At 40.5% G+C, this 13508-nt stretch overlaps 2 protein-coding genes across 6 annotated transcripts in view; one reads left to right on the forward strand and one right to left on the reverse strand.

The window, feature by feature from the left end:
- Positions 1-13508, reverse strand: part of DLC1 (DLC1 Rho GTPase activating protein) — a 514092-nt gene that overhangs the window by 475370 nt on the left and 25214 nt on the right. For 4 of the 5 annotated variants that reach the window (XM_060653097.3, XM_060653095.3, XM_078445398.2 and 1 more), the window contains one exon: positions 1678-1744. The exons of the other annotated variant lie outside the window; for it this stretch is intronic. The gene's annotated coding sequence lies outside the window, so the exon portion shown is untranslated. The remainder of the gene's footprint in view (positions 1-1677; positions 1745-13508) is intronic. 5 annotated transcript variants of the gene reach the window in all.
- Positions 138-3355, forward strand: CB1H8orf48 (chromosome B1 C8orf48 homolog). The gene has a single exon (XM_060653106.3). It carries the CDS (start codon positions 1010-1012, stop codon positions 1907-1909), a length of 900 nt encoding a protein of 299 aa, XP_060509089.2. The 5' UTR covers positions 138-1009; the 3' UTR covers positions 1910-3355.

A 13508-nucleotide genomic window follows, 5' to 3' on the forward strand; every position in this document is an offset into this window, starting at 1 on the left:
TTCTGTTTTAAGAGTCATTCAATGCATTTACTTAACAGATGTATCTAACGCCTTCTAATGAGTCAGGGAGGTTTTAATTTAGTGGGGTGATGGGGGGGGGGGGGCATCATCAAATAGCTGCAAACCATGAAAGAAAGGCTGTAAAGAGTCTGGGGCAGGGGTGGGTATGAAGCCCTTCCCGAGGAAATGGGATTTGAAGGGGTAACAATAATAAATCACATAAAAAGAAGGGGTGCTGACACGCCAGCCAGAGAACTGCTTGAACCAAAGACCTGAGAACCTGTGTTTCGCAAAGCCGGAGCACAGACTGACGTCCCAATACGGGAGCACAGAAAGTTGTGCAAGATGTGCAGGCAGTCTTGTAAGGATGGTTTCAGCAGTTCGATATTTACTCTAAGACATGGTTGACAAAAAGGTGATCTCCTGGCTAGAAGATCTGCAGACGTGTTTTTGCTTGCGCTTTTCGGCCAGCATTTTTTTTTTTTTTTTAATTTGGGCAGGGCAACATCCTTGAATTAGTTCAGAGGCCACCTATCCCCCGTCGGCCTCAGACAAATATTTGACCTCTGAGGAAAAGGAGTTTGTTAGCTTTTCTAAAGGACTGTCAGATTTTATATTTAAACAGCACTACAGAAGAGCTGCTGGAAAGCAAACACGGTCCGAGCCTTGCACACCCAGCGAGACCTGCGCTTGTCCGCGCAACGCAGAGGCGAAGCTGGGGAGGGCGGGGGAAGAGGAGGAGCTCGGTGCCTCCCGGCACCCGCTGCGCATGACCGCATGACGCTGCGCCCCCGTTGCCAAGGCAGCGGGAAGGCGTAGCCCGGAAGGGGAGCCTTGCTGAGCGACAGCCCTGAGACTGATCCCCGGTGAGCTCGGGGCTCGCTAGTTCCTGAGCCAGTTTTGACCGGAACAAAGCCGATGAACACCCAAGTATGATGCAAAGGGATAGCCATCTGCACAGAGGAATTCACAAAAGCCAGGGGAACTGGCCCAAACGGACTTGACGGCTATGGCAGACCTTTCTGAGGACACCATTCCTGATGAGGTACAGAGTTCCGGTTCATTCAGCTCCTCTGGAGGACTGCAGCCCTGGCCCCAGGCCTCTGGGAGCAAACCTGCGAGTGGAAAGCCGACCACACCCTTGGAAGACGGAGACAAACAATCTGAGCTTCCAGACTACAAAAATAATGAGGAGAAGTTCAGCAGAAAATGGATCAACTATCTCAAGGGCAAAGAAACTAACTCTGGACAGTACCAACCAGACGCTAAACTTCAGACACAAAGCACTTGGGTATCCGATGAAGAACTGAACGCCCGGCAGTCTTTTTGCGCCGTTAAGATAAGCCTGATCCATCGCAGAGCAAACTTGAAGGAGAAAAAGAGCAGCAGACAAAAAAAGCCACAGCTTAGATTGGTTGCAGAGGCTTCAGAGATAGATGCCTTAAACTGTACTGTGCCTGATGAACTTTTGAACAGAATCTACTTTAAAAGCATAAGGACAGCACCGAAACAGGTGGCAACAGCTGATCAACACATTTCTTCTCAGTGCCCCAGTTGCAACAGAAAAAGAGCAGAACTGGCTCAATCGGCCTTTCTGAGACAAAAGAAGACTTTACTGGAGTCACTTCTACTCCAGGAGAAAATGGATGAACATCTTTATACCAGAGACTTTCTTACCCTTATTGGAGATGCACATCAGGGCCTCCCCAGGCTTTCAGATGATCCCAAAATAATCTGGAAAAGACTGAATGAGAAAAGGCAGATCAGAAACTCTGGTTTTGAAAGGTCAGATACAGAACAGGTGTGGCAGAATGAAAACAGTGTTTGTCATTTACCTTTTCTCCACCACCTGTCCAAACCACTTACACTATCCAAACAGGACACCGTGTTTATTAATGATAATGTGTAATGTGGATAAATGTTTCTGTTGTGTATTTGAATAATCATCATTTTTACAGGCACTTTGGAAACCAATTTAAGACTTTACTATGTTTTCTTCACAGATGTGACGACTAAAAACTTTCCATCCAGTACATTTTTTCACATTATAGAGGGCAACATTGTAGTTGGTATACTTGCAAAGTTTTCACAATCCAGGAGAGAGATGTTGGTAGTTTAGACTAGGGTTTTGACCATACCAACAGAAAGAAGTACAGAAATGTAAGAGATAGTTAGGAGGTAATAACAGTCTTTGGTGAAGTAATGGGTATGGGATTTAATAAAGGGTAAATGTTAATAATGTTACTAAGTTTCTGACTTGTGCATTTGGATGAAAGATAACATCATTAAGATAGGAATATTGGAAAAGATCTTGTTTGATGGTAGTCATTAAGAGTGTGATTATCTGGACAAAGTTTAAGGTATATTTGAGACATCCACATTGAGAGGTTGAGAAACAGTTGGTTATTTGTGGGTGCAGTCTAAAGAAAAGGTTGAGCCTAGAGATTTGAAGTAAAGTTGGAGGGGTGGTGGTGGTGGAATCGTTGACATCTGGTTGGGAATTGAAATAAGAGATATGGTGAGCTCTTCTAGAAGAAAGTAGAGTGAGAGAGAGGAGGGGCTATGAGCAACTCCTGAGAAATTCAGCAACTAACAGCTGGGTGGGAGAGAATAAGCCAGCGAAGAGGTTGAGAAGAAATGATCATAGGAAACCAGGAATGTGTCATGTTACAGAGATCAAAGAAAGAATATTCCAAAAAGGATGGGTTGTCTAAGCATGCTAACTCAACAGAAAGTTCCTGTGAGATAACTTAGTTATGTGTTGGATTCTGTTGACCTTAGCAATAGTCACTTCACTTACAGAAATTGGGCAGACTAAGTGGATTGAGGAGTAAATGTAAGTTAAGGAAATGAAGACTTTGAATACACTATATTCCTGGTTAAGTGCAGGGAGATGGGGGGGGGGGTAAGCTGGAGATAGATACAGAATTGAGGAAAGAATGCTCTAAAAAGCCATTTTGTTCATAAAGATTCTATGAAACTTTTCTTGTTCCTCCTAATTTCCATTCTGATGAAACAGTATCACCCCCTGGAGAATACCATGGTGATCTGAAAATACATTTGTTGGAAAAGGGTTCGATGCATTCTGAGAAATTTTATCTGTTATTTCCCTATAAAAACATAAATCCTAGAATTACTGACAGCATCTGGATGTCATTTTTCTACATGTCTAACACCTAAGCTGTCACAGTCAAAAAGAAATTTGTAAAAATCAGCACAAAACAGTTTTTGTATCATGTTCCAATAACACTCTTTGGAGTTTAGACCTTCATTTATGTATAAAGATACTGTTGTATCCGGTAGAATTTAGCATATTTCCTCTTAGTCGTTCCTAAATAAAATGGAAAACAAATCATTACCATTTTCATAGTAACTTTTTATTTAAAATCCACATTATGTCATTCTTTCTTTGCCATCTCAATATATTCACATTTCACAATCAAATTCTGAATAATTTCCCATTTAGAATTCCTCATTAAAGGTCATAATCCACCCCTGTAGTCAACTAAGCTAGAAATGTTAGAGTCATTATTTGTTCCTCCTCTTTTAACAACCCCCAAGCTAACTACTTTTCAGCAAGACCACTGGATCATTCTTTAGTATCTTCTGACCATGACTTCTCATTTCCATCTCATTACCACTATCCTCGTCATCTCAGCCTCTCACTCCCGGCTTCTCTCCTCTCCAGTCCATTGTCTGCACAGTTGGCAGAATTATTTTTCTAACACAGAGACCTGTTCAACTTATTTCCTTGATTAAAAAAGTAGTAACTGATTTATCAGTGTTGTAGAAATAGCTCAAATTAACTAATGCCACAGAGGTTCCTTCATATCTGATCCCCATTTACCTATCTAATCTCATCTTCTTCTATGCCTCCCCCCCAAACCCCCATATTTTATCCTCTACACAACTTTCACATCTCTGAACTCTCTTGTTCTTTGTGCTGCTGTGGTCTACAAGTAACATTTGTTTTATTCAAATTCTCTTAATTGTCTTTTATAGCTGGTGTACTCTTTAATTTTGTTTTAGTTCTTCTATTTCATTATAGTAAATAGGTAATACAGTTACACGGTTTAAAAAATCAAAATGATGTTAAAAGGTTTTAGTATGCAGTTTTCCTACCACCTGATCCCATCCCATCCCACTTAATTCTATGCTGTCCAGCCAGACCCTTGCCTGCCAGGGGTTAACTCTTTACTTGCTGAATGATCAGACAACCGGGTATCCCAGGATGAGGACAGAGGTAGAAGAAATGCAGGAATTGGGGAGTGGCCATTTACCAATCAGGACAGAGTATTTCTATATTTTAAACAGTCTGAACTGAATTAGTGTGTATGAGCTGAATATTCATGTTAACAGTAAGTAGCCACTTAATGCTAGTTTCTTATGCCTTTCAAGTGTTTATGCAAACATAAACATCAAAGATAACTTATGTACTCTCTTCTGTACCTTGTTTTTTCCCCCGTTATAACGTGTGTGTGTGCGTATATATATCATAAAATTTGCTATTTTAGCCATGGCTAATTGTACCATTCAGTGGCATAATTTACATTTACAATGTTGTATAGTTTCTCATCACCCCAAACAGAAACTCCAGATACATTAAGCAATAACCGCTCTCCCCCCCCCCCCCACCTTTTTCTCCTTCCAGTCCCTGGTAGCTGGCCTCTAATGTACTGTGTCAATGAATTTGCTTATTCTAGACATTTCATATAAATGGAATCAAAATATTTGTTCTTCTGTGTCTGGCTTATTTTACCACACACCGTTTTGAAGATTCACCTATATTGTAGCATGTATCAGAATTTCATTCTGTTTAAGACTGAATATTATACCGTTATATGCATATACAATAGATGTATGTTTATTCATTCATCTCCTGATGGACACTTGGGTTGTTTCCACTTTTTGGTTACTGTGAATAATGCCACTATGAGTGTTGGCATACAAGTATCTGTTTGGACACCCATTTTCAACGTTTTTTTTTTTTTTTTTTTTTTTTTTTTATTTTTGGGACAGAGAGAGACAGAGCATGAACGGGGGAGGGGCAGAGAGAGAGGGAGACACAGAATCGGAAACAGGCTCCAGGCTCCGAGCCATCAGCCCAGAGCCTGACGCGGGGCTCGAACTCACGGACCGCGAGATCGTGACCTGGCTGAAGTCGGAGGCTTAACCGACTGCGCCACCCAGGCGCCTGGACACCCATTTTCAATTCTTTGGGGTCGATACCTAGAAGTAGAATGGCTGGGTCACATGGTAATTCTAACTTTTTGAAGAACTGCCAGATGGTTTCCACAGCAGTTACAGAACTTTACATTTCCACGAGCAAGGTACAAGGGTTCCAAATTTTCCATGTCTTGTTATGTTCTATTTTTTAAAAATGATAACCATGCAAGTAGGTGTGAAGCAGCGACTCATTTCACTTTGGATTTTCATTTGCCTAATGAGGTTGAACATCTTTCCAAGTGCTTATTGGCCATATGTGTATCATCTTTGGAGAAATGGCTATTCAAAGACCTTTTTTTTTTTTTTAATTGGGTTAACTATTTTATTGAATTGGGAGAGTTATTGATATATTCTGGATCTGAAAATCTTACCAGATATGTGAGTTGCAAATATTTTCTTCCATTCTGTGGGTTGCCTTTTCAGTCTCTTAATAGTGTTCTTTGGTGCATAAAACTTTTGGATTTTAATGTAGTCAAATGTGTCTGTTTTTTCTTTTGTTGTTTATGCTTTTGTTGTCATATTTAAGAAAGCATTGCCAAATCTAAGGTCATGTGTATTTGTTTTCTCCCTCTGTTTTCTTCTAAGTGTTCTGTGGTCTTAGGTCTTGTGTTTAGGTCTTTAACCCATTTTGAATTTTCTTTTTTTTTTTTTTTAATTTTTTTTTTTTAACGTTTATTTATTTTTGAGACAGAGGGAGACAGAGCATGAATGGGGGAGGGTCAGAGAGATGGAGACACAGAATCTTAAACAGGCTCCAGGCTCTGAGCTGTCAGCACAGAGCCCGACGCGGGGCTCGAACTCACGGACCGCGAGATCATGACCTGAGCCGAAGTCGGCTGCTTAACCGACTGAGCCACCCAGGTGCCCCTTGAATTTTCTTTTTATTTATGGTGTGAAGTAAGGCTTCATTCCTCTACATGTGGATATCCAGTTTTTCCAGCACAATTATTGAAGAGACTGCTCTTTCCCCATTGAACAGTTTCAGCACTCCTGTCAAAAATCAGTTCACCATAAATTTGAGGGTTTATTCCTAGACACTAAATGCTATTCCACTGATCTGTAGGTCTCCTTATGCTGGTACCACAATGTCTCATTATTGTGCTTTGTAGTTAGTTTTGAAATCAGTACATGTGAAATCTTCTTCTCTGTTATTCTTTTTCAAGACTGTTTTGGCTATTCAGTGTCTCTTAAGAGTCCATATAAATTTTAGGATGGTTTCTTCCATTTCTGCAATAAACATCATTGGAATTTTGATGGGGATTGCATGGAATCTGTAAATTGCTTTGATAATATTGTCATCTTAACTATATTAAGTCTTCCTTCCAATCCAAGCACAAGGGATGTTTTTTCATTAATGTAGGCTTTTAATTTCTCTCAGCAGTGTTTTGTAGTTTTCAGTGTATAAGTTGTAGGATACTTTTGTTGAATCTGTTCCTAAGCACTGTATTTTATTCCCTTGTTTGCTATTGTAAATGAAATTTTTTCCAATCCAATTTCTTCTTGGATGTCCACTGATAGTGAATAAAACCACAACTGATTTTTTGCAGGTTGATTCTGGATCCTGAAAATTTGTTTCAATTCACTTATTGGCTCTAACAGGTTTTTTTTTTGTTTTTTTTTTTTTTAGTGGATTATTTAGAGTTTCCTAGCTATAAGATTATGTCATCTGTGAACAGAGGTAATTTTACTTTTTCCTTCCAACCTTCCAATTTGGATAATTTTTTTTTCTTTTTCTTTTTTGCTTAATTTGGTTCTCACTTCTAGTACTATAATGAATACCAGTGGTGAAAACAGACATCCTTGTCTTGTCCCTGGTGGTTTTTCGTTTTTGTTTTTGTTTTTAATTGTTTTAATGTTTATTTTTGAGAGACAGAGATAGAGTGTGAGCAGGGAGATGCAGAGAGATAGAGGGAGACATAGAATCCAAAGCAGGCTCCAGACTCTGAGCTGTCAGCACAGAGCCTGATGCGGGGCTCAAGCCCACAAACCCTGAGATCATGACCTGAGCCAAAGTTGGATGCTTAACCCACAGGAACCCAGGCTCCCCTGTCTTGTCCCTGGTTTGAGGGGAAGAGCTTTCAGTCTTGGACCATTGAATATGATGTTAGTTGTGGGTTGTTTATAAGTGGGCTTCTTATACTGAGGACGTTCCCTTCTAAATTTGTTAAATTTTTATCACAAAAAAATGTTGAATTTTGTCCAAAAAAATTTTTTTCTGCATCAATTGAGATGATCATATGGTTTGACATACCATTTCACCCAATCTAAAACCTTGTTTTCATTGCACACATTTGATAACCCTAAAGCAACTGACTAATTAAAATCAATCATGCTCCTATGGGATTAATATAAATTCATATTAGAATACTTGTATCTCAATATGTTTTTCCTTATTACTTGATTGTGAGCATCTCAAGTGTAGAGACTTTACATTACATCATATCTATGGCGTGTAGCACAATTGAGCATGAATGGGGCCCAACAAAAGCTTCATGGATGAAAAAACAAGTGCATCAAAGCAATGAAATTTAATATGTCTTTTGCACCAAAATAGGAAAAATAATTCGGGCATACCCTTTTCTGTCAACATTTTGCTTTTGTGCAGCTATCATTTTTCTTTCTCTTTCCATGGGTTGATGCTTCCCTTTTGTCATGAGTACACATACATTTTCTCAGTGGCAAATTAATAGAATGTTTTTGATAAGACATCTTTCCAGAAGTATGTGATCGATTAATACAGTTTTGATTTTAAAAAATATAAAAATATTTCTTTGGAATCCACGTTTTCAGATAGAAAAAAAATCATCTGAATTATTCATTTTAAAGATAATTCAGGGGCTCCTGGGTGGCTCAGTCAGTTAAAGCATCCGACTCTTGATTTTGGCTCAGATCATGATCTCACAGTTCATGAAATAGAGCCCAGCGTCAGGCTCTGTGCTTATAGTGCAGAATCTGGGGGTTCCCTCTCTCCCTCTCTCTCTGCCCTTTCCCTGCTCACTCTCTCTCTCTCTCTTAATTAAAAAAATAAAGATAATTCATGGGTTTCTGCAGTTTTGAAGCAACAAGTTTCTTGTTGCTAAACTTGAACAAAATTTTTTATTGCCTCTGAGTACATCCAAAAGGAATGAATATCCTTTTTCCAAACTCTTTATAGCTGCACTCAAGAGATTCCAGTACAGCTGGAAAAGAAAGTCGAACAGATCAGATGCTGAAAAACCACATATTTCCCCAATGCACTGAAAACGCATCCAGCAACTTAGGAATATACAAATATGCAATTTGTGTAATTGTAAGATACAAATTACATAAATATGCATCTATTTAGTTTACCTTCTGTCATCTAGAATTGTTACAAAAATTTCTGCCTCTGCAAATCTCTATGCCTTTAATAAACAATATAATAATGAAATCCTTAAGGCAGAAGTAAGTGATGTGTCAGACGGAGAGAAAAGAAAGTTCAGTTCTGAACGTCTGAGTCATTCAAATTCCAATCTCAGAGCTATTTAGGAATGTTTGGGACACCCAGCTCAGAATATCTCCCATTTTAAACATATTCGTTTGTTTCATGATGGAACCTAATATAGTAATTTAGTTGTATCCGCAGCAGCATGAACAAGTTGCAAAGAAATAGGAATTGTGGCTCTACCTAGGTGTGGTCTTAGCCCCTCATTTTTTTTTTCTGAAATTGACAGATGAAAATGACATACATACATAGTTAATTTAACATACAGAAAAGGAAAAGCCAGCTGAACTTCTGTTCTCGGTTGCTAATACCCTTTGGAATAGGAAATACAGAAAATTTCCAACTTGCAGCAGACTCAAATTACAGGGAAAAATGCAAAATTCTATCAGGGTGGCAGAAATAATCCTAATGCCTGGTTTTGTTGACCCCACTGTTTGTTGACGTATTAACTGAGGTTTAGGAGAAAGTACATTGTGGTGCATGCCACCAAAAATTTGCTTTGGATGTCAAGACTGATGACCCCACACAATGCCTGAGAGGTTACGAAAGGTTTATTACTCACATAATGAAGTCTTCTCGGAGGGACAAAGGGCAAACTCCCAAGCAGATCTCCAAATGGCTCCAAAAAGAGGAAAAGAGGCTGCCTTGGCTTTTCTTGCCATTAGAGACTGGAGCTGAGGTGAGGATTCTCACCTGTGTGCTGGGACCAGCATGGTTTGAATTTCCTGCCAGTAACAAAGAAGGGAGCACCTGGGCTTTCTTCTTAGCTAACCCAAAGGTAGGGCAGAAAGGTGGGGCTGGCAAGTTTTGACTGTCAAACATCAAAAATGCAATCAGACTCTTTAGAATAACTCACCCCTGATATCTGACTGATGACGGAAATACACTATATTGCATTAAACGAAATTTTGACTCATTAAAGTATGCTGTAATGACGCTCTGTGAATCCTGTAGCCTGAAACTGGTGAGGGTAATAGAAGTCCCACCTACCACTTGTTCAAGAGACCAGCATTGTGTATTTTTAGAAGTGAAATGGTCACTTTGAACAACGAGCTCCAACGTGGACGTACTGTGGCTTTAATATGTAACCTTGATTTATATTTTGAGGATCTGTCAGGCAAGAGATTCCCATAGTTACGTTCACCAAAGATAGAAACTTTGGATACGTAATTGCTGTTGCTCTCATTGGTGGAGCTGCTGGCAATGGCCCACGAGTCCCTCAACAGGCACAGATGGAATCAATTGTTGGCCAGGGTAGGATGACTGCCTAAAGTTCAGCTGATTTGGCTGACCCTTGGCTCCCATTCTCTACCAAGGATGTCCAGATTAAGGAATTAAAAGCAGAAGCTCTCCAGTAAATTCCATTCTGTGCCGTTTTGATGCTGTCCATAAAGGGTACATGCCCCCGTTGCTGTTCACTCATGGGATCCCCAAGGGCTACCTAAGTAACCAGGGGTTTGAAAGAGAAGCAACAGGTGTCCCTCTCTTGTAGGTGGAATACTCCTAAGGGTCCAGACTTCGCTTTATCTCGTAGGTAACATTTCTCTCTTGGGGAGGCTCCGGTGTTTTCTGCTGAGCTTGTAGAATGCTGCCTCCATGACCCTCAGAACGATATGGAGCTTCAAAGACTCAGGGCCTGTGAGAACCTATGTTTCCAGAAGAGCTCAGTCTGCAGTCCCTAACTGCCACTCTAATGGAACGGAGAAGGGCAGTGACACCACCAAAAATCTATGGGTGGTCCAGAAATTTTAGGAAGGATGACAAGTGTGAGAGAAGCATGCTAAAACCTCTCCAGTGACTGCTTCTCTGGGGGCAGGGAGAGGGAATACTAACGGAACTACCTGTGTATTGCAATGTGAACAAATTCTAGAGCCCTTTGTTACAAGGGGCCCCAATTCAAGATGGGCCTATTTGTAAATAATAGCAGAAACAGACTTAAGTAAAATGTGTAAGGGAGGACTAAGTTGCCTCCAAATCCCAAAACGGCCTAAAAGATACTGGGCTTAATATGGTGGCTACAGAGAGTGACAACTGCTACTTCTTGATAGTGTTAAAGATGTAGTAGGGGCGCCTGGGTGGCTCAGTCAGTTAAGCAGGCGACCTTGGCTCAGGTCATGATCTCACGGTCCGTGAGTTCGAGCCCCACGTCGGGCTCTGTGCTGACAGCTCAGAGCCTGGAGCCTGTTTCGGGTTCTGTGTCTCCCTCTCTCTGACCCTCCCCTGTTCATGCTCTATTTCTCCCTGTCTCAAAAATAAAATAAAACATTAAAAAAATAAATAAATAAAGATGTAGAGGCCTTCCACTTAACAAATAATTTTCCGGAATTTGACCAGGGATGCTGGGCCTTGAGACGCCCATTCCCCTTTTTGAGCTCCCTCTTTTCTTCCTTCTTTGTTTTTAATTTCGTCCTTCCATCAAAAAAAAAAAAAAATGTTGTATTTCATGCAACGTGGAGTGCACACATCAAAGTCACCGAGAAAAAATTTTAATGCGTTAAATACAACAATAACAACCTGTGTGTGTGCTTGTGTGTGTCTGTGTGTGTGAAGTAGGTAGACTACATGGACAAAATTCTAGTCCCCATGGGGGACAAAGCTTTGAGGAAAACACCCCGTCCATTTGACTTCATCTCAAATGAAAGAACGTTTCTATTGCCTCGGGAGGTTATCATACTCTGCTCCAGGATGGAAGCTTTTCCAGAGTCAGGATGTGATAATGCACATCCCTGGAGAGATTTTCTTCCACAGTGAAGTGGTGTGAGAGAGAAAAAAAAAAATTTGCACAACCACTCTCTTCAAGATAATACCATAAATATGATATTTAATATTTTCATTTTACAGTATAGGCCGTACCAACTTACTAATTCCTTAGCAAAACACAGATTCTTTAGGGGGGAAAAAGCTGTGTAAGACAATCTGTCTCTTCCTCTTGCCTAGTTTCTGGTGGTTTGCTGACAATTTTTTGTATTCCTTGCCTTATAGACACATTATCCCAATCTTTGCCTTCATGTCAGGTTGAGTTCTCCCTGTGTGCATGTGCAAATTTCCCCTTTTTATGAGGACGCCAGTCGCCAGTCGGGGCCCCCTCAACTATCTCCTTTTAACTGGACTATCTTTAAAGATCCTATCTCCAACTAAAGTCACATTCTTCAGATTAGGACTTTGATATGTAAATTAGGACTTTGATATGTAAGTGGGGAAGGAGGGGAGTGGAACACAATTCAAACCAAAGCAGAGGGGGTGGCAGGTAAAGGATTGGGATGAAATTCCCAGAATTTCATTTTAGCTAAATCATTCTAGAATCTTAAGTTGAAGACAGGTAGTCAAGATAATAATTTTCAATCATGCTACACATTAGGATTACCTGAGAAGCTCTCAAAGTAAACCACTACCCAGGCTTTCCTTCTAGGCATTCTGACTTGTCCTGGGGCAGAGACATGGCAACAGTGTTTTTCAGAAGCTTCTCAAGGGAGTATAATACACAGCTGCATTTAGAACTACTTTTTTGGAATGATAAGGCTGAAGGCAGGAAGACCAACTCTGAGGTTGTTTTGTTAATCAAGGAAAGAGATAATAATGCTCTGAAGCTCAGCATCAGCAGTGGGAAAGAGAAAGAGAGGAAGAGGTAGGTGGGTTCTAGAAACAGGAAGTAAATCAGCAGGACTTAAGACTGGATGGGGTGGGGGGGTTGGTAGGGAAGAACAAAGTTGATGCCTCTGTTCCCATCAGCTACGTGCTGGTGTCATCAGCAGACATTAAAGATAAAAGAGGTTTGTTCTCTTGGGGGAGAGCGAAATAACTGAACTGATGGAGTTTTTAACAAACTTGTTATTTTGAGATAATTATAGAGTCACATGCAGTTCTAATAAATAGTACAGAGATCTGATGTACCATCTACCCAGTTTCTTTCGATTGTAACATCTTGCAAAACTATAATAGTATATCATAGCAGGATGTTGATACAGTGGAGATACAAAACAGTTCCAGGGGTACCCGGGTGGCTCAGTCGGTTAAGCATACGACTCTTGATTTGGCTCAAGTCATGATCATGGTTCATGAGTTCAGGGCCCCATGTCGGGCTCCGCACTGGCTGTGTGCAGCCTGCTTGGGATTGTCTCTCTCAAAATAAATAAACATTTGAAAACAAATGGGGCACCTACGTGGCTCAGTGGGTTGAGCATCGACTCTTGATTTTGGTTCAGGTCACCATCGCATGGTTTGGGAGTTTGAGCCCCGCGTCGGGCTCCTTGCTGACAGCATGGAATCTGCCTGAGGTTCTCTCTCTCTCTCTCTCTCTCTCTCTCTCTCTCTTTGCCCCTCCCCTACTCATGCACTCTCTCTCTCTCTCTCAAAATAAATAAACTTAAAAAAAAAAAAACAAACACTTCCATTACCACAAGATCCGCTGAGTTTGAGATGCTGGCAGAGAGTTGTCAAGTAAGACTTGCTCTTCCTTACCTAGTTTTGATCACTCCAAGGTACCAGAAGTCTGCCAAAACTAAGTAATATCCACCTATGTCAGGGACCTCAATGTAATAATATAACAGAGGAATTTGTAAACTTAGGATTGTATGTTTGTGCAGTGGGGTGTTGGAAATACACATACCTCTAGAACCATTCAGGGAAATTGTTCATACACACATACTCATAATGCATGCACACTCACAGATGCACACACATATATACCACAAGACTGTGCAAGCACAGAAACCATTCTTATTAGAAGATTCAGAATTCTGTGAGTGGCCACTCCATGAACCCCTCACATTTGAAGTGACAATACTGTCTTTTAAAGGGTGTGTTTCATTTTAACTACAGC

This window comes from Panthera onca, chromosome B1 (assembly GCF_046562875.1).
Source record: "Panthera onca isolate mPanOnc1 chromosome B1, mPanOnc1 haplotype 2, whole genome shotgun sequence".
Taxonomy (NCBI): domain Eukaryota; kingdom Metazoa; phylum Chordata; class Mammalia; order Carnivora; family Felidae; genus Panthera; species Panthera onca.

Excerpts from the sequence above, each read along its gene's own strand:
- CB1H8orf48 (XM_060653106.3), top strand. The coding sequence starts at position 1,010 with ATGGCAGACCTTTCTGAGGACACCATTCCTGATGAGGTACAGAGTTCC.